This window comes from Camelina sativa, chromosome 3 (genome assembly GCF_000633955.1).
Source record: "Camelina sativa cultivar DH55 chromosome 3, Cs, whole genome shotgun sequence".
NCBI classification, from domain to species: domain Eukaryota; kingdom Viridiplantae; phylum Streptophyta; class Magnoliopsida; order Brassicales; family Brassicaceae; genus Camelina; species Camelina sativa.
This window is the reverse complement of record NC_025687.1, coordinates 12,362,218-12,382,997: the sequence shown is the minus strand read 5'-3', so window position 1 is coordinate 12,382,997 and position 20,780 is coordinate 12,362,218. Positions and strand designations below refer to the sequence as shown.

The window sequence follows — 20,780 nt, the reverse complement described above, 5'->3', positions numbered from 1 at the left end:
AAACAAACAAAAAAGAAAAGACTAAACGGCCTTTAAGTTTTAACATAGTTGGGCCAAAAGTAAACGGGCTTAAGTTTTAACATAGTTGGCCGTACAAATAATACAAAAACAAGTCTATTAAATTAATTAAAAAAAAATATAAAATGGAAGAAGACAGAGTCAGTAAACTAACCAAACCCACCGCCGAGATTGCTTTTTCTTCTGTCTTCTCCGCCGTCGAATTTGAAGTTCCTCCGCCGTTGAAGATCGGCTCTTTGTTTCCAACCTACTCCGATATACCCTTTTCGTAAATCTCCATTCTCAGATCAGTGACGGCTGTTTGGTAGAGAAAACGCTGTTTTTTTCGATCTTCCATTTTATTCCAATTTTGCCTCCTTGACGAAGCAATTTTTGCGTTCCAATTCCTTGCACGTCACTGTTGCGATCCTAGATCGGAGAGAAGGCCAAATCGTCTTTACTGATCGTACGGTGGTGAGATGGCTAACGGAAACGATGAGGACACCGATGCTGTCCTCAGCGACGTTGAGTCCGACGAACCAGCGCCTGTTGTTTTGAAAGATACGCCGCGGGAAGAAGCGTCGGAAGAGAGGATAAATGAACTAATCGCGGAACTCGATCGTGAGAAGAAAGCTCGAGAAGCTGCTGAGAGTTCGAAATCGGAGCTCCAGGTGTCGTTCAATCGGTTAAAGGCTCTTGCTCACGAGGCTATCAAGAAGCGTGACGAGTCTAAGCGAGAGCGAGATGAAGCCTTGAAGGAGAAGGAGAGTTTAACGAAGGAGCTTGAGAATGTGAGTAAAGGTAAAGATGAATTGATTATGCAGCAGGATGAGATGTCGAAGAAGCTTGAAGAGGCTGTGAGATCTAGAGATGTTTTGAAAGCAGAGATTGAGAATTCGTCGCATATGTTGGTATCTGGGATTGAAAAGATTTCTGGTAAAGTAAGCAGCTTTAAGAATTTTTCAAATGGGGGTCTTCCCAAGTCTCAGAAATACACTGGTCTAGCTTCTGTTGCTTATGGGGTTATTAAGCGTACTAATGAAATCGTGGAGGAGCTCGTTAGGCAGATTGATACTAGTGCAAAGTCGAGAAATGAAGCTAGGGAGCAGATGGACCAGCGGAATTATGAGATAGCCGTTGAGGTTTCTCAGTTGGAGTCTGCTATCAGTAATTTGCGATTGGAGGTTGCGGAGAAGGCTTCAGTTGTTGATGATTTAGAGAGGCGTGTGAGTGAGAAAGATAAGAGGATTGCTGAGCTTGAGAAAGGTAATTTAGAGAAGGTTAGTGTACTGGAAGGTGAAGTTCTGGAGTTGAAACAGTTGGTTGATGAGTATGATGGAAAGTTGAAGGCTCTGGAAGTGAAGATGGTAGCTCAGCGTCCTTTGTTGATGGATCAGCTGAATCTTGTGTCAAGGATCCATGACCAGCTTTACGAGGTTGTAAGGATAGTTGATGGAAAGAGTTCAGAACAGTCAGATTTTTCTGAGTCTTTCTTTATGCCTCAAGAGACAGAGATGGAAGAGAACATTCGAGCTTCTTTAGCAGGTATGGAATCCATCTTCGAACTGACCAAAGTGGTTTCTGGGAAAGCACAGAGTTTGGTGGATGAGAATAGCCATGAACTGAAGAATTTGAATGAAACCGTGGGTCTATTAGTTAAGGAGAAGGAACATATTGGTACTTTGCTGAGGAGCGCTTTGTCCAAAAGGATGATCGCGGAGCAGCCATTCCAAAAAAGAGAAATGTTCCAGGCTGCAGAGAATGGTTTGAGAGATGTTGGTGTTGATTCCAAATTCAATAAATTCTTAAAGGATGGCAAGGTTCAGGACTCCCATAGTGATAGTACTGATGATCATAGTACAGAGGAGAATGAAATATATTCACTGGTGTGTATTCCCTTATGCCGATTATGTTTTTGATGAACTTCATTTCTGCGGGTACCTTGTGACGTCTCCGTATTGGAATGCAGGCCAGCACATTGGAAAATATTGTCAAGGCATCTCAGCTTGAGATCGTTGAACTGCAGCACTTGTTGGAGGAATCAAGGCAAGCTCTCTCACGCATAACTCCTCCTTTATATCTAATAACTTTAGTCGAGGAATTTACTTGGTCGCAAGGAAAGTAGATGCTTAATTATACCTCATAAAATAAGGTGGCCAAGCAACGGTGAGGCAAAGAAAACTTTGATGAAGGTTCTATTAGGAACTTGAATTTCCACTTGTGCTTGCAACATCGTACTTGGTGGTCAATGAAACGTCATGGAAGTGACTGTTTTAAATACATCTCTTAAGTGGTTTCTTGAGTAATGCATTTTTTATATGTAATACTCCTAGTTTTCTAGTTTGTTTTGCTGTCCACAGTAATTCTTTTGCTTGCTTTTGTTGATGTATCTTATGCGGACCACTTGTATTTGCATGTATCAACCAGGGAAGAGACTAGCGCTCTTAGGAAACAGTTGGACACTCAAACGAAGGAGCTCAACCAGAGAATGCGCCAAATAGAAGAACTTAAAGAAAAAGAGAGAATAGCGAATGAAAACGTGAGTGAATTTTAGCCTCCTAGATTGCTGTGAAAGCTGATTGTTTTGCATCATTTGGCTTTTTATGAAAAAGTATATAACACTGTCTCAAGATTTTGTTGAACTTTGGGTTCCTTCGGATGATAGGTTGAAGGACTTATGACCGACATTGCTGCTGCTGAAGAAGAAATAACAAGATGGAAAGTAGCAGCCGAGCAGGAGGCTGCTGCTGGTGGAGCTGTTGAACAAGACTTCACATCCCAGGTACGTGATAACTGATAAGTTCTTGAGGTTAGTCTAGTGCAGGAGCATTGTAATTACCCTAGGTGGTTTGTAGTGGATTATAACTATGTTGCCAAGCTCAGTACTAGTACTTATAGTTGAGTCAGTTAACTAGAAAGCTTACCGGTAATAAAGGAAGTTTAGGAGATAGTTAGGGTATCCAGGATTTGTCCTCGGCCTTAGAAATTGGGCTGGGAGTAGAGATTCTCCCTTTTGATTAAGTCTGTTTATGATGTGTAGTTCTTGGTGGAGTGAGTAAAGAAGTTTCTCCGGTTTTGGATCCTATTAATGCACTCTGTTCAAGTTATAGGTATGCCATTCCTGAGACCTAAGGCATGATAGTCTTAACTCTTATTGTTTTTGTTTTTTTAGCTGTCTGTGTTAAAAGAAGAACTTGAAGAGGCAAAGCAAGCGATTGTAGAATCAGAGAAGAAACTAAAGTTTAAGGAAGAGACAGCTGCTGCAGCCATGGGTGCAAGGGATGCTGCAGAGAGATCTCTGAGACTCGCAGACAATAGGGCGACTAAGTTGAGGGAAAGAATCCAAGAGCTAAACCGTAAAGTTGAAGAATTAGAAACCCATAGAGACATGAATAACTCAAACAGAGCTAGATATGCGTGTTGGCCGTGGCAACTTCTCGGGATTGATTTTGTGGGAGGTCGAAGAATTGAGTCGGGACAAGAGAGTGCGAACGAGATGGAACTCGCGGAACCTCTACTATGATAAAACCGGTACTGTATACAAAAATAACATACTCTCTGTATTTGTTTTTGATTTTTATGTATATACCCATCTGAAAAAAAAAAGTTTTTCAAAGCTTTTAACATGTTTTCATGTTGTAATGTTTGACAAAAAAAAAATTGAAGAGTACGGTGTTTCCCACACCCAACACTACAGTGATCATTAACAAAATGTGATTCTTACCATCCTTTTTTGCTCAAAATCATAGAGTGCAAATGGCTCAGATGATGATGAATCTCATGGATCAAAGTTATAAGAGATGCATCCAAAATTGATAAAACTCAACTTATGTAACTCAATTTCTTAGCTATTTGTTGACTTCATAACTAATCTTATTTACTTTTGCTGAACATAAAATTCAATTGAAAAAAATAGAGCATTTAATATAATAAATAATAATTGTTCATCATAACTTATTATGAATTGATCTTATAGGTATTTTGTACCATAAATAATTGAGAAATATTAGATTAATAGTAAACTATTCATCAACAGATTTCAATTTATATTTACTTATTTTTTTCAACACTTTTTATTTTTCCAAATGACCATGTATAATAGGAAAGCCATTAAAATTTCAGAATGGTAGATAAATTGCTATGTACTACATTTGTAAAAATAAATTAAAATATATTGTAATAAATGTATGCAAAAGATTGTGATTTCGTTTCAAAGTGGTATATATAGTTTCCAAAAAAAGGGTGATATTGATTTATACAGCATTGACTTTTGAACCGTTCAAATTGTAACCCATCAAAGGATTATAACTTGTTGATCTTTATTCTTTTTTGGGTGGGTGAGGAGGAGGAGTCATCATGAGTTCATGACTAATATATTTGTTCATATGAGTAAGTTACCCAAATTAATTGAAAAAAGTTCTATATATGTGAAGGTTATAAAACTCCCCGTTTTGGCTTCAAATTTCTATATGCCTAATCACCTCTAATTTAGTCATATCATAAAAATCTAAAATTTCCTCAAAAATATCAATTTCTTTTTGTTTTATTACGAAACAGCTTTTCAGTTCCACACGTCTGCTCTGAAGACTGGAGATCGCCGGAGGAATAAGGATCTCCAGAAGAAAAAAGAATACCATTAATTTGATCATCAAGACGCGTAAACTCGTCTCAAATTTGTTCGTGGTGTTCTACGTTGTATGTAATGTCACGTCTTTCTTTATATTTTAAATGTTTTATTGTTATCATCACCTTCGTGCTTTGTCGTGTATAAATTTTTTTATGGCTAATCAACATTGCTGATGACACGTGAATGTAGCATTGTTTTGTTAATCTAAGGTGATAAAAGCAAATGAAGTCTTCTGATTTGATCATTCGTGTTTTGTTCTGATCGTATCAAGTGATTGATTTCAGTTTGGTTTATCAAGAAACAGTAGTGATCGAGATGTTGTTGATGACAAGTTGTAATTAAAAACATAACTATGGGAATCTTGTCACGCAGGTAAGAAAAGCCCATTTTATATCTCTTTTCTCTTATTGTTCTCTCTCAGTCAGATCGTTGATAATGTGATTTTTTGTTATTATTAGTAGTAGTAGGAGATCAGAAGAGAGCATGAAGCTTCTTACAACTGCTTTGTTTGCTATAGCTTTTGGCATTCTTCTTGGACTATCTTTTCCATCTTTATGGATCACTCAGGTTCCTTTTATTCTTATCTTCCAACAAAAGTCTTCTTTGTTTCTTAGATTTTTATCCTCCATCTCATGCCATTTTTAATTGTGTAGACGAGTCTCCCCAGAAATCTTCTTCGTTCCATTGCTATCTCACATAGGAATTCAGAAACTGCAACTCCTCCCAAAGCCATTGATATCACAAAGGCATGTTATATGTTGGAATGTACACGTATCTTTTTGATGTTTTAAGAACAAAACCAAAGCTTAATAAGATAATGTTTTGGTTCAGATATGGGAGCCTTCAAATCCTCGAGGCGCTGAGAGATTACCACCCGGTATTATTGCATCCGAATCAGACTTCTACTTGCGCAGATTATGGGGGAACCCTGATGAGGTTTGTTCTCGTTCTTGAAAATTACTACCATCTTTCATGTGTGATCAGTAAAACTAGCTTCAAGTTTGTTTTCTCTGTTTCATCAGGATTTGAAGAAACAACCGAGATATCTAGCAACATTTACTGTGGGTTATAAGCAGAGACACAATATAGATGCATATATTAACAAGGTTTGTGTGATGCCCTTTCTTGTTTTCTCTTTTTACTAAACAGTAAACTCATTATGTATTGTCTACTCAAAAAACCAGTTTTCAGACAACTTTACAATTGTTCTGTTTCATTACGATGGGAGGACTAGTGAGTGGAATGATGAGTTTGAGTGGTCAAAGAATGCAATACACATAAGTGTCAAAAAGCAGACAAAATGGTATATCAGTATCTTTGCTTAAGCCCCTTTTAATTTTTATCTGGCTATATGACGTTCTTGACTCTAATATTGTGAATTTCAAGGTGGTATGCAAAGAGATTCTTGCACCCGGACATTGTAGCACAATACGATTATATATTTATATGGGATGAAGATCTTGGAGTCGATCACTTCAACGCAGAAGAGCGAGTTTATTTTAATTACTTTCTCACTTCCATTAGTTAATGAGCTCAATAGAAAATCTCTAACCTATGTTTGTTATTGAAGATACGTACGCATAGTGAAGAAGCACGGCCTTGAGATTTCGCAGCCTGGTTTGGACCCAGAGAGAGGGTTTAATTGGCAGATCACCAAAAGAAGAGAACATAGTGAAGTCCATAAGTATATAAATCTGACTCATAACTTCCTCTCTAGATGATTTTTTATTATCTTACAATATATGTGGCTTGAATCTTAATCAGGGAAACAGATGAGAAACTAGATTGGTGCTCTCATCCTCCACGCCCTCCGTGTGCTGGGTATGTTTAGAATAATCTCTCTATCGATTAATCGAACTCAAGTTTTACATGTCCACATATTTTTTAGCTTAATTTTTGGGTCTCTCATAAAACCACAGATTTGTGGAAATCATGGCTCCTGTTTTCTCAAAAAATGCGTGGCGCTGCGTGTGGCATATGATCCAGGTCACAATTACATTATTATCTCTTGTCTTATTCCACTATTTTAAGAGTTTCCGTTTCCTTTTCCCAAATTCCTGACTTAAACCTAATAATGAACTGAAAACAGAATGATTTGGTTCATGGTTGGGGTCTTGACTTTGCACTCAGAAGATGTGTTGAGGTACACAAAAGACTACCATGTTGCTTAGTGTTTATATTAACGTAATTGCGTATTTGATCGATTAAGGCTTCCATTTTTATGTGGAAAAATGAAGGAGCCTGCATATGAGAAGATAGGAATAGTAGACTCTCAGTGGATCGTTCATCAATTTATCCCTTCCCTTGGCAATGAGGTTAACTAACTTGCTCACCTTCTCCTCTCCAAGGAAAAAGATAACAATCAAAATCTCATTCTTTCTCCTTTTCTTGCCAATATGTTTAGGGAAACTCAGAGAACGGAAAAGCGCCATGGCAAGGGGTAAGAAAACTTGGTTCTGTATTTGCCTTTGTTTGAAAGAGAAGCTTGGTCATGTTTTTGGGAGAGTTTCATGGGTTCTCTATAACAAAAAACCTAGGACTATCTTAGGTTTCTAGATACCTTGACTAGCAAGAAACCTAATAGACCAATCTGTCTTAAAATTTGTGTGTTTTGCAGGTGAGAGATAGATGTCAAATGGAATGGAAATTGTTCGAGAAAAGAGTAGAAAACGCAGAGAAGGATTATTTCAAATCGTTACAAGTTGAAAGCCCATCCAATTCAACCACCTCTCGATAGGACCTTACCATATTAGTAGTTCTTGTAGCCAGGATAAACTTCTGAGGTGCTATATATACTATATAGACTGTCTCAACATATATACATTTTTACAGGTTAGAGATGAACCACATCTCTTTAAACAGATTCCATTGATATTAGTAAAGAGGACTGTCCATAATAATTCATGGTTTTAATCACAAAAAAGATTGTGAGGAGCTGAAACAGAACAGGTGTGTGGACTCTGAAATGATTTGTCAATGCGTCTGGACATTATTACATGGCATTCTTAAGTTAGCGATCGTGAGAGAGTGAGTCTCCACGTGTCGATTACGAGTCGACCTCGGGAGAACAAGGAGCTCTCCACAACGCATCACCTGGTTGGCTGATCGCAATACGTGTCAGAAGATCTACAAACAAAACACAACATAGAAAAAAACAAAACAAAAACAGAGTTTTTTCACTTTTTAATTCTGTTTTCGTTATAAAAAGGACGAACCTACCTTGTGTCCACCACAATCAAGTTGAGACATTGAGAGGGATGAGTCTCTAAGGACAACCTCTCTTGTGTCGACACGTGCGTAGACCACCGCTGGTTAAAAAAACAAAAACAAAAAAACCCAATCGCCCATCGGAACATGAGTGGCGGCTATACTTCCTCTATATTTCTCTTCTTCTAAGGGTTTTTTTTTTTCTTCAAGTCTCAAAACTTTCAAAAGACTCTCTCAGTTTCATCTTTTGTTTATAGAAGCTAAATAAGAAGACATTACAAAGAAATGGGTCTTTCGCAGTTTCCGACAGCGCCAGAAGGAGTACTACCACTTCTGGTGAAGAACACGGTTGTTTTAGTCACTCTGTTAAAGAACATGGTGAGGTCTGTTTTTCAAATTGTGGTATCCAAGAGCGAAGCCTCCATCGACTTAGATGACGACGTGGCTGAAGAGGATTTCTTGAGGAGAAGAGTCTCGATAACGAAGTTCAAGTCTCTGTGTGAGAACAGAGGAGGTGAAGAAGAAGAGAAAGGTGTGGAGTGTTGTGTGTGTCTGTGTGGGTTTAAAGAGGAAGAGGAAGTGAGTGAGTTGGTTTCTTGCAAGCATTTCTTCCACAGAGCTTGTCTAGACAACTGGTTTGGTAATAACCACACCACATGTCCACTTTGCAGGTCTATTCTCTAGTGGTGTGAATCTTTATTTACACTTTTCTTTTCTGCTTTGTTTTTACCTTTTATAGGGAAATGCCACATTCTCTATCCTCTGTTTTACCCTTTTTGGTGTCTATGTTTTTCCCCTTTTTTTTCTTGGTTTGGAAAAGGGGTTTTTTCATAATAAACAATGACTTTAATTGTTGTATGTGTGTGCTTTCCCCTTTTTCTTGGTTTTAAAAAGGGGTTTCATCTCTTGTCTTATATGAATGCAGAACGCATATTTCAACTCTTAAACTCTTGTATTTTAACATTTTCGAAAGAATTATATTCTATATCTTCTTGCACTTTAATTTCATGTATTCATGATTAGTGTGACAATCTTGCATTTAAATGTGAAACTAAGAGTATATAACTTGTNCAAAAAAACCCAATCGCCCATCGGAACATGAGTGGCGGCTATACTTCCTCTATATTTNAGAAACAAAAATTGCGTGGGACTAAAGATCTAAAAGTACATAATATTACGTTTAGTACTAATCATAGTCTTTATTTCCATGCACCTTTTGTAGACAAAGGTAACAAGAGCACCCATTTTGTTACAAAACAAAAATAAAAACAAGAAGAAGAAGAACACAATATCATTTAATACAATCTATATAGAATATGCCAATATGGTATGCCACTAGCTTTTATCATTTCTTATTCTTTGTCCGCATACGGCATACACTAGGCGCTCTTAGTCATCCACTTACTGAACTTCGTATGCTCAAACTTGATGAACTCCTCTGCCTCTTTGTCAACATCCTCCGCTTTTGCAACCTCTCTCGTGCCCATCTTCTCGCTCTTCGACCTCCTCACATCTGCATACTCGAAGCCCTGAATCGGATCTTCTGCTGAAAAGACAGCTCTGAACTCCTTCATCGAGTCCCGGTGGTGATGATTATGATGATGATGATGAGATTTGTGATTGGAGGAGTTTCCAAGAACCATCCTTAAAACTAGAACCCTTTAGCTGTCTTTTGTTTCGAGTGTTGTTGTTTTGGTAGCGATATCTTTGAAAGCTATCGTAAGGGTCGTTTATATAAGAAATGTAATGAGGTTACGAAGTCAACATAATAGATGGGCGTGAATCCGATTCCCATTTTTCTTTATGTCTTGTCCGAGCAAATATAGAAATATACTCCTAGAGGTTTGGCTGATTTTAAATATATTCTAATGCACATGTCTAGAGATATGGCCTAATGACATAGGTAAGGGATCCAATACGAAACATAGCGTGTGAGAGATTAGCTTTAAACAATAGCAAAATTGATTGGTCGAAAACTTCAACAACTTCGTATCCTTGAAGTGGGCCAACGGTTTATAATTTTTCTAAGGTCGTATATGCCAACGATTACAAACGGCGAAATGGTATATGGTAGTTACTGTTGGTTATTCGTCACACTATTATGATCGAATTAGATGCCGATGGCCAAATAATATTGTGTCTAATGCGCAACTTGGATGGAGAGGCGTAGGAAAAACGTGGGTCTCTTCGTCGGTCGTCCTGTAGATTTCAGATTTGTCTTTGTTGCTTGGTCAAAAAGTGATGTAGGTTGTGTCAACCTAATTGATCTGGCCCCGCACGGCCCAGCCCATAACATAGTTGAGAGAACCTGTGGATGAGAGCCTAGAAACTTCAAATAATTTGGGAACGACTTGCAATCGTCTCTACAGATGTTTTAGTAATCTTTTGAAAGACGAAAATATTGATTTGCCATTGTAGCACTATTCCGTCTCTAGTTGTCTAAAAGTTATCTGATCATAACGCCCTTTTAAACATCTTAAAGGCCAAGATCTTGAGGCAACGTGTAATACCAAGAAAAAGAAAATCATTTTCCAACAAAGCCTAAGGGGGTGGTATTGGAGGCGAGAATTAGAAAAAAATTAATGACATAATTCATAGATTTTCTTGTATTGTAAAAGATTGTACCGAAATTGATAAGTGGGGAAAATATAATGATCAATAAATTTATTGAAAAAGTAAATATAAATGTTTTACATAGCTTCCATATCCACATATAAATTAAAAAACTTGCACCTCACTACAAGACTAGAGACAAAAGAGAATAGCACTATAATACCTTGTTTGGTCACTAGCATAATGCTCCAAAGCATAGACACAAAAACAAACCCTAAGCTTCCTATAGTGACTACTTAGCTGCTGCTTCATTTCCGGTGCTAGAATCATCTGGCTTGGTCATAAGATTTTGAAGTATGTTCGTCTCAACGCTCTTGTTACGCTGCAGCGATGGAGTCCGGTGAAGCTTGCACCTAAATGACCCCGTGTGAGTGGTCGGTGAGCAAATGCAGTTGGTCTTAGTGATGCTGGTCTGCCGGGATAGCCCGCCAAGGCCCGTCTCCCCTATGGAAGCTTTAGTCTCCATGATTCCTTTATCGTTCATAATTTGAATATGAAAGAGAAAAAGAGCAATCAAAGATGTATATATAAAAAGATTTTAACCTCTTTATCCATTTTATATATTGAAGAAGCTTCAAGGCTGAACAAATCTTTTTCTACTTGCATGATCATCACGAGAATGATGATGGACTCCATCAAGGACCAACTGTATCCTTTAACTTCTCATAATGTTTCAACTTTCAACTACTCCTAACTCCAAAAGCCACATCGGTCCTTAAGTGGATAATGATTCACTATTAATATGACTTCCATCATTCATCGATTATAGTACTCTTTTATAAATGATGTTTAGAGATATCATATATATATATAAATATATATATATATATATATATATATTTTGTCATCTGGTATTATTGATAAACTAGGTGGAATACATTTTAAAATATAACTTAACCCGGCGGAAGACAAGATTTCCCCGAAGTCTAAAGCCCAAAAAAAGGAAACAAAGCCGGCAGACGAATAACAATCCCCGAACGCATAAGAAAAACCAACAAAGAAAACAAACAACAAAACAAAACATTTTAACTTTGGAAAGAGGATCAACCCAAGAGCTAAAAACAAAAGCAAACTAGGCTGAACCTTTATGAAATAAACTAGTCTCCAAACGCATGGTTTCTTCTTCTGAAGCTCTTGTAGAAGAGTTTTACCAAGGATGTCCAAGGCAAATCCAATAATAACAACCACCACCTCTTATCAATATGAGAGCCAATCTCTCGAAACAAGAACCAAGAACTTCATAACCCGGCAAACAAGACTCGAACATTTCCGGATACGACGACGACGACTACAACGTCCCATAACGTCTAGATAGAAGCCTTCAAAACACAATCAAATCTAAACAGATCTGCAATGCAAGACAAGGAGCGAAGTCTAACCGAGACAACTATCAACCACAACAAGCCACAACAATGAGAAGAACCAACTGCATACAAAGGATACTAGCATTTCTTCAATCAAAACGAAGCCTAAGCTTAGAGAGGGAACACGCCTTTTAGGAATCCAAGGAAGGGCGAGATAAACAAGGGTGATAGGAAGGTAAAGGCTGGGCAGGTAACGCAATCACAACCACACAACACTGACGGCTTCAAATCGAACATCACATGAACGAAAGAACACAGGAAAGGACCTAGCAAGGAAGATACCTTATTCTTCGAGTCATACAGTGGATCTACCAGATCCGGAATTGCTAGCATCTTCTCTGCAAAATGACACTTCCAACCACCTCCACAAACCCAAATTGAAACTCTAAGCAGACCAAAAGATTCCCCAGTCCAAGGCCAAACATCTACTTAAACGACTAACCCAAGAAATTGAAACAAACTAAAACAGTTCCATTTAGCTCTAGACAACGGTGAAGAAGATATCAGCAGATCAGCTTACCGAGCTAAAGAAACAAACGAGACCACAACCACAGATTCGAGAGCAACTTTTGGGAATCACCATGAAACTCAAAACTCTGTCGAATCTTCCAAATAATAGATCTAGGAAACCCAAGAAAAAACTCTCTAAGGAGAAGCTGGCCGCCGACGAAACTCGCAAGCCCCGCCGTGAAGATCTGCCGTCTCAACCAAAGTGAAGCCAATCTCCACCGAAATCCAAGAGTTAAAGGAAGCGAGGAACTAAACAACAAACAGCAAAAGAGAGACTAAGGTACCCTCTCACGGCAGCGGCGAGGAGCGCCGACCACCGGAGAGGGCAAACGGAGAACTGAAGCTTGTTGACGGCTAGGGCGAACTCTTCGTTGGGAGAGATATATCACAGAGATATCATATTTATATAATAACCTACTATATGTGCAATGCAAAAAAAAAATTCAAAAAGATATTCAAATTCAATTGAATATTATCTTTTCAAATTATATATGTGAAATAATAATAAATTAAAACTTATATAAAACATTATTTTATTTTAACTGAATCAGTTCTTTATTAATTTTAATATATATTAAATACTTCTACATGAAATTAAAAAATTAAAAGAAAATCACTTTATTTCCTTTTATTGATCCGTTTTTTCTTCATCCTGTATGTACTTAATTGTGACGACTGATGTGATCATCTAAAATCAAAGACAATCACAACATCTTTCCATATCAAATCATGAACTAAAATATTTGGGATTATTATAGAATTAGGCATTTGTTTAGCTAAATATTTGAAATTAGGGACTTTTGTCCATACTTATAAGAATAGGCATTTTTTTACAATTTTATCCTTCATTATCTATATCTTCTTTCTTTCTTCTTCTCCGACTAACACCATCACAAAACACACTTTTCCACCATCAACAACCATCTATGAGAACCAACAAATTCAATGAATTTAATAAATTGTGTTAATATGTAAAAGAAACTAAATCCTAAAAGGATTATGTCTAGAGAACCCTTGGGTTCTTCGAATCATAAACACTAATTGAATTAAAACTTCTAATTCATTTTCAAATCTGAACAAAAACTAAAAGTTACATGTTTTGTGATTGACAAATCTTGAATAAAATTAGTAGGTAACTGATTCAATCGCCAGCCTTGAACGACGGTAACCATCTTCAAGGTGGAACTCACTATGATCGTCACCGCCGTTGATAAGATTCGAGATCTTGCCATCATCTTCTTAATCGTTTGGAAGTTGGGAAGGGTGAATCGTTGTGAGAAAAAATGAGGGCAGATGAAACTTTCATCACTTGAGTTCAAATCTGCGTCGAGATCCAACAGCCTAAGATTCTAATGGATATACGGCTAACAAAGCTTCATAGACAATAAGTCTTTCTTTGATTCACGATGAAGAACTGGATTTGAGAGTCTGAGAAAATATTGGTTCACGGCGGAGAGAAAGAGGAGAAAACAAAGTTGAGCGTTGATGGGGAAGTAAGGACAATTTCGTCATTTTGGTCGAAATAAAATGCATAATCTTGTAAGCACGGACATAAGTTCCTAATTTCAAATATTTAGGTAAACAAATGCCTATTTCTATAATTAATCCACAACTAGGTAGTACCCCGTGCTATAGCACGGGACAAAATATTTTCATATAAATTTTAAATTCGTAAATCGATTACGAATTATATTAGTCCAAGTGTTGTAGCATAAGTGTGTTATTCTCATGTAATTTTTAAAAAATAAACCTAAACATATTTAGTTTGGAACATGAAACACGTTCTATCCCATCCCCTCACATCCCAGCACATCTTCTCTCGTTTCTTCTCATACCGTCTCGTCCTTTCTTTTCCCATATCCATCATAATTTTTCGTCTTATATTCATTCTCTTTTAAATTATTACTTGTTACACAATGTTTACTAAAAGAGATTAGGTAAAAAATAAAGATAGGATTGAGTATAATTCTTCGTTAAACATTTTTTATTTAGTTAGTTGAAATTATCAAAAAAATTATAATGTTCAAAAATTATATAATTGTTTTCAAAAATACCAAAATATTAAAATTGTTTGTTCCAAAATGGTTAATTGCATGCCGCATAGTCAATCCATATCAAAATTAGTAAAAACTTTACATTTGAATTTATGAACTTATATTATTTAATTACTTTTATCTAAAATTTATGTCCCTTTTTAAAAAAATAAAATGGTTCTCATTGTTCGAATTACCCGTTTCAGTTTACATAATATTTCTCGTCTTAATACTATAAATAGAATGGACTTTTTCTCAAACTTTAATTATTGTTTCTTAAAGTATATGTATATAATTAGTAAATTAGTTACTTTAAAATACACTGGTAAAACATATATTCAGTCAGATAATAAACCCTTTTAGGTTGTAAAATTTTAATTGTATAATATTAGAATTTTCCATAAAAATTAGTTGGACACTCTTTTACGGTGTTTTGTCAATATTTTGGTGTAGAATACCACAACCCAGACCGAAAATAAACATGATTTTCATCTTCTTTACCTCGGAAATATAAATTCCTTTTGCAATCCATCCATAATAATCAAGCACATCCCTTGTTTGTCGAAAATGTTAAAGTAATTTTTTTATGGAGTGTTAAATCTCGTCTAGTCCAGTCGCATCTCATCTCATCCTGTTAGAAATTTTATGTCCCATAAACCATTCTCTTTTAAATAACTACTCATATAATAATGTTATAAATCAATTTTGGATAAGAAACTTAGACGAAATAAATGTATTCTTCATTTAAATGTTTAATTTGTATAGTTAGTAGAAACTATAATTCTCAAAAACTCTCAAAATATTTTCAAAAATACCCCATATTCTCAAAATACTTGTCTCAAAATAGTTCTTTAACTGTCATATAGTCAACCTTTTTTTTGAAAATTGTTTTAAGTACAATGTTTTCTATTATATAAATTACCCATTTCTGTCTCACTTCCTTGACATTTCTCATCGTAATACCATAAATAGACTCGAATTTTAATCATAATTTAATCTACATGTTCAGATATAAAATTATGTGCATAAACATTAATATATTTCCGATGATATTTAGAGTATTTTTAAAAAATTATATATAATCTTATTATAAAAGATTTTCGTCTTTTGATTCAATTTTTGTTGAAATTATATATTGTTTTTTGGATATTTGATTAATAAATTAAGTTTGTAAACTCTCACCGATATATAATTTTATTTTACCTGTAAAATACAAACCCTAACCACCTCATTTCTAAACCAGACCGATATAATTTTGTTTAAATTGTAAAATCTAAACTCTAACCACTTCATTTGTAAACCCAAACCTATATATAATTTAGTTATAATTGAAAATCTAAACCCTAACCACTTCATTTTTAAACCTAAACCTTATTATTATTGTAAAATCTAAATCCTAACTATCTCATTAGTAAATCCAAATCGACATATAATTTCAATTTAATTGTAAAATCTAAACCCTAATCATCTAATTTTTAAATCCAAACCAACAAATAATTATAAATTAGTCTTTCGGACGACCTCGCCAGTTTTTCAGGAAATTAGTCTTTCGGAAATTGTTTCATATTTTGGTACAGACTGATTTTTATTTGAACTGTAATGAAGACTACATTAAGAAAACATAACACTTTGTACCGTGTGATAATAATAATAATCAAGTTCTTTTTGGTTCAAAGCTACATTGAGTACAAAGTAAATGAAAGTACAATCTGACATTAGGAATTACAGGAAAAGAAGAGAGTTTATGCGTAAAATTATGCTCAAGCTAAGCATATAAGAAAGTAAAAAAAGGATTCAGCAAACAGGCAATGCTCTTCATGTGTTTGTTTCCTTCCATCGCCTGCAATTTATCAAAGATACGAAATTTTTACAGTACATAGAATAGAGTTGACTCCTGCATTTTTCGCCTCTGTTCCGATAACCTGCTCAGTCTGCAGTATTGTTCCTCTCCCAAGAAATCAACAGACAAATCAGATATGTGAATTCGATTAGGACACTAACATTATCCAAAAACAGCTAAGAAACTTACAGGCACAGATTTCGTTGCAGATCGAATGGGTGCAGCACAAGTGGTTCTGAAATGTCCGGTCTGGTTACACCGGCTACTATGCACAACCCTCTTGACTCGTCCTCTATCTTTAGCTCGAACCCGTCTTTTCCTCGGCCTACCCAGGCGGTCTCAGAGACTTTGGAGGGTTTATAATAACCTCAAAAGCAGTGATCCATGAGTTTAAGGATTCAACTATATTTGCGGTTACATGTCCAAACCTTTGTCCTTCAAAATACGCAGTAGCCCATAACCGAGGAGGGATGCGACGGATCCAATAAGCTTTAAACTTATATGGTGATGGATTGACACTGTATACAGTTGTGTTACGTAGTAGTAAGAGGGAGAAAAAGAAGTGATGGTGATGATCTACTTGATAACTCTCCAAGAAGTCCACAGCAAAAGAAGTAATTAATAACCATTATACATTGAATAACTTATCTGAATTTATAAAGTTTCTTATGGTAAGTCACGTCCTTTCAAATATTTTCAGCCTCCAAACCTCATCACCCAAAGCAAGTGGAGAATGTTCCTTGTACACCGTAGAAACTAACCTTTTAGCAAAGATATCTTTAGGAGAACCATAGACATCTGTGAACCTGAAAAATAACTTTTTATTATTCATTGTGATATCACGACTTGCCTTCACCACTCTTTCTCGTTTATCATTCTACAAAGATAAAGCATTCTCCTTTATACTCAATTTCATCATAGTGGAAGGACTCAAAGCTCCAAATTCACTACAGGACGATACACAAAACCCACCCTCGACTCAAAATAACAGAAGAATCGAAGTTGCAATTTGAAAGATCATTACTTTGATTGTCTGCCTCACAAATCATCCCTAAAATACTCAATCCCATGACACAAGTTTCAATCTTTTTAACATTATAGACCATAACAACATCGAGATTTGTAGGGAGAATTTGAAAAAGAGGAAAACATATCACTTACAAAGTTATTGAGATAATCATCATAAGTAGAGAAAGCATCTTTCATGGAGGATTCAGTAGTCATCGTCGTAGTTTTCTTAACCAATTGTTCAGCACCAGTCTCTGCAACTACACAAACAAAAAAATACCCAAAAGAGAAGAAGTACCTCAGAGATTTCTTGAGATAACTACCTGCAACCACAAAAATTAAATCAGAGAGACTCCAACAATTTTAGTCTGTGATCACTGTCATGTCAATTTCAAGGTACATAATGAAGTTTGACTATACATTAAAAAAAAAAAAAAACATACCCAGAATCAGAAAACTTTTACTGTGATAATTATGATGAACATCTCCATCATTGACATTAATTGAACAGAAGAATTAGATTTGATGTATAATCAAAAGAGAGATTAGGGTTTAGAAGGAAACAAAGAGATTGAGAAGAAAAATAGAGGCAAAGAATAACCTAATTTGAAGACGGCGAGAGACCACACATAGAAAAACCCTTTCTAGGTTTTGTTCTTTTAAATTGATGGATATGATCAAAGTAAATCAACAGTTACGATTTAGATCCGCCTGTTTATCCATTTCCAGTAGATGTATAATTATAGTTTTACCGTTTATCCAAATGAATTATTTGATTATAACTCCAATAACATATCTTTGTAATTTTTTACAAAACAAAGATTTATTAGATAAACGATTTTACAAATAATAGTAATGATATTTAGATGATCTTAGATTTTTGAAGAGTACCCCTATAGAAAATCATAAATGGGATGGTTGTTTTTGTTGATTGATCTCCTTCCTTGGAGCCTTAGAATATCACATCCAATATATAACTTAACATGCAATTATGCAAATTCAAGTATACAAATATATGTTTATTGAGTTTTGATGGTACTATAAACACTTCAACTTTTGATCGAACCTCTAGGTAGAACTTGTGATAATTTACCGACAAACAAGGGTGTAAGGATTTTGGGAAATTAAAATATCATTATGTGCTTCCGGTGATTGAAAGGGCCGGGAAAAGGAAAAGGAGGAAAACTTAAGAGGACAAAGGCTGTCTTTTTGGATTCTGAAGTCAACTTATTAGAAAAGAACTATTTTTTGTTGAAGATGTTTTTTGTCTTTTTGGTGTTGTCTTCATTCCCTCGACTATTAATATCCAAAAAAAATTAATTATCTTAGCTCATAATCGACATGTATTAATACATCATTAATTAACTTTGCTCATACTCAGATAAAATTGTCCTTTGCTAAAGCATTCTATCTTGAGGGATAAACTGATCATACAACTAGATGAAGAAACAAAGACAAAAAAGGATTTGAGTCATAACCTAAAAAACAGTGAAGTAATAAGCATGTAAAGAACACAACAAAAATGTTCTAATAATCATGAACGCAATACTGATAAAGCATCCCAACATTTCCGTTGTACTGCATCGTAGCTGAATCAAACCCACTCTCATGATCAGCCCAACCCAACTCTCCGTGATATTTCACCTCACCAAATCCGTTTCCTTCGACGTTGACGTTGGGTAAACCAAGATCTGTCTGAAAACCGGTCTCTGGCAGTGTCGGAAAAACACCAACCGACTGTTGGTTGTTCTTTGGAAATGTAGAAACATGTTGAGAGATAGGTTTTGGTAAGAAGCTTTGAACAACTTCTTGAAGTAGACCAGAACCAGCTGGTTCTGGTTCGAAGATAGAGATCAGGCTCTCGTTGTTAATGGTACTTGACCTCTTGGCTTTAGGTGAGAGATCTTCGGAGACATCGTTGACGTTAGTGAAGGACTCGTGAACGGCGTCGTTTACGTTAGAGAGATTACAAGGCGGGTAAGAGAAGGCGTTCAACGGAGAAAGAGACTGAGCGTTTAAAACGTCGCGTAGAAGGAACATATTCATCGGAGGAGGCGAGAAAATACGGTGGTGGTAAGAGTCAAGAGAAGGCATTGGGTAGACGAAGTTGGTTCGAGCTTTAAGACCACGCATGGCTCGAGCGGCGCAGTCGTATGCACAAGCTGCTTCCTCCGCCGTGTCGAATGTTCCGAGCCATCGTCTCTCCTTGGACAGTGGGTCGCGTATTTCAGCAGCATAACGACCCCATGGCCTACGCCTCACGCCTCGGTACCTTATGGTGGAGCCACCGGAGGCGTTGGTTCCGGCGGCAGCTTTGGAGGTGGTAGCTGCTCCGGGAGAGCTAGGAGCGGTGGACGAAGGTCTTGATGTCTTTCTCTTTAGAGAATTGTTGTTGGCTTCTCTCTGCTCGGCACCTTCGAGTCTCATGAGTGCTTCTTCCATGGTTGACCTGACTGAATTTTTTCTTTTAGCTATAAATTTTTTTTATTATTATAATTCAGTAGTTCTTTTAGGGTTTTGGGGCACCTGAATGTGATGATAGCTGATTCTGTATTTATAGAACCAAAAAATCACATTAATTATTTTTTTAAATGAGAGAGTTACCTGACCAAAAATAAATAAAATATAAAAATGAGACTTGCGTCTTTATTGACTTGTGACTCTATGAGTATGAGAGATGCAGAAAGCAAAAGTACGTTTAACGAAGTTCATGTTCCACGTTCGAACTTATATGTCTTTTTTTACTTTTCTACGGACTTACATAAAAGCAGAGTAATAAGTTTACATGTCTTTTTGATGAGTAACAATATCATAATTATTATTTACTATTTTTATTCTAACGCCCTTGAACCTTTCTTTCTTACTGTCAGAGTTTAAAGGCCTCTCGATAATGTGAATTTAATTATATCCTTTCGAATTATTCTTTTGTTTCTAATGAAAGATATGGATTTTTCACAATTTTTTTTTTTGAGGAATAAATGCTAATGCTTGAAACTAAAAAAGCTTGGCACACTAAATCAGCACTTTAGAAAACATTCTCCGATCCTCTCTTAGTAATTTCAAAATACAAAATTGATTCCATTATGTATTTTTCAAACAATTTCCCTGTTTTATGCAGCAGGACCTTTTTAACAGTACTTTTGGGAATAACAATTACTAATTCTAGTCATTATAATAAATAAATAGTTTAAAATGATGTACACAGTAGTTTATTGATATGAAAGGATTGAAAATCGTGAAATTATTATGATTCTGAATTAATAACACTGGCGGCGCTCAGAAATTGTTCCTTCTACATGAGGTTGTGTTTTGTCTGTTCTTTTTACGAGATTATGGTCGATTTGCTTATTTAGGGTTTTGTATTTTGTATATTTGTTTTAATCTGTAAACCAAAGTCACGTGGATTTGTCTCAACTAGGGCTCTTTCTTCATGGTGTAGCCTCTTTAGGGTTTTCGTACTGTAGCTCGATTGTGACTAATGACCCTTTGTGTTTACGGAAATTAATCTGCGCCACTAATTTCATATCGTTTCTTTTGTCAATTAATTTAATTTCCCATTTACATCTAAATCATCATAAGTC

General features: G+C 36.0%; 6 protein-coding genes across 9 annotated transcripts; 3 read left to right on the top strand and 3 right to left on the bottom strand.

Annotated features, from left to right (window-relative positions):
* LOC104776743 (myosin-9-like) lies at positions 155-3,681 on the top strand. Of its 2 annotated transcripts, none has more exons than XM_010500858.2 (5): positions 155-1,883; positions 1,967-2,043; positions 2,425-2,536; positions 2,663-2,779; positions 3,170-3,681. In XM_010500858.2, the coding sequence occupies exons 1-5, from the start codon at positions 477-479 to the stop codon at positions 3,518-3,520; spliced, it is 2,064 nt and encodes a 687-aa protein (XP_010499160.1). In that variant the 5' UTR covers positions 155-476; the 3' UTR covers positions 3,521-3,681. The 2 variants fall into 2 exon arrangements, with proteins under 2 accessions (XP_010499160.1, XP_019099218.1); XM_019243673.1 differs by lacking the exon at positions 3,170-3,681 and adding an exon at positions 3,038-3,161.
* LOC104776741 lies at positions 4,501-7,951 on the top strand. 3 transcript variants are annotated; one of them, XM_019243672.1, is made up of 15 exons: positions 4,501-4,692; positions 4,909-4,996; positions 5,086-5,191; positions 5,278-5,370; positions 5,456-5,560; positions 5,647-5,730; positions 5,809-5,927; positions 6,011-6,112; positions 6,195-6,308; positions 6,389-6,445; positions 6,544-6,610; positions 6,714-6,767; positions 6,862-6,939; positions 7,029-7,064; positions 7,242-7,951. In XM_019243672.1, exons 2-15 carry the CDS (start codon positions 4,977-4,979, stop codon positions 7,359-7,361), a joined length of 1,155 nt encoding a protein of 384 aa, XP_019099217.1. In that variant the 5' UTR covers positions 4,501-4,692; positions 4,909-4,976; the 3' UTR covers positions 7,362-7,951. The 3 variants fall into 3 exon arrangements, with proteins under 3 accessions (XP_019099217.1, XP_010499155.1, XP_010499158.1); XM_010500853.2 differs by having other exon boundaries at positions 4,502-4,692; positions 5,083-5,191; XM_010500856.2 differs by having other exon boundaries at positions 4,502-4,696; positions 5,083-5,191.
* LOC104776742 (probable E3 ubiquitin-protein ligase XERICO) lies at positions 7,862-8,818 on the top strand. Its single transcript, XM_010500857.2, has one exon. The coding sequence runs from the start codon at positions 8,117-8,119 to the stop codon at positions 8,513-8,515; it is 399 nt and encodes a 132-aa protein (XP_010499159.1). The 5' UTR covers positions 7,862-8,116; the 3' UTR covers positions 8,516-8,818.
* On the bottom strand, positions 9,006-9,549 carry LOC109131122. Its single transcript, XM_019241698.1, has one exon. The coding sequence runs from the start codon at positions 9,472-9,474 to the stop codon at positions 9,211-9,213; it is 264 nt and encodes an 87-aa protein (XP_019097243.1). The 5' UTR covers positions 9,475-9,549; the 3' UTR covers positions 9,006-9,210.
* On the bottom strand, positions 10,474-11,051 carry LOC104776740. Its single transcript, XM_010500852.2, has one exon. It carries the CDS (start codon positions 10,926-10,928, stop codon positions 10,677-10,679), a length of 252 nt encoding a protein of 83 aa, XP_010499154.1. The 5' UTR covers positions 10,929-11,051; the 3' UTR covers positions 10,474-10,676.
* Positions 18,727-19,641, bottom strand: LOC104776739 (ethylene-responsive transcription factor ESR2-like). The gene has a single exon (XM_010500851.1). The coding sequence runs from the start codon at positions 19,639-19,641 to the stop codon at positions 18,727-18,729; it is 915 nt and encodes a 304-aa protein (XP_010499153.1).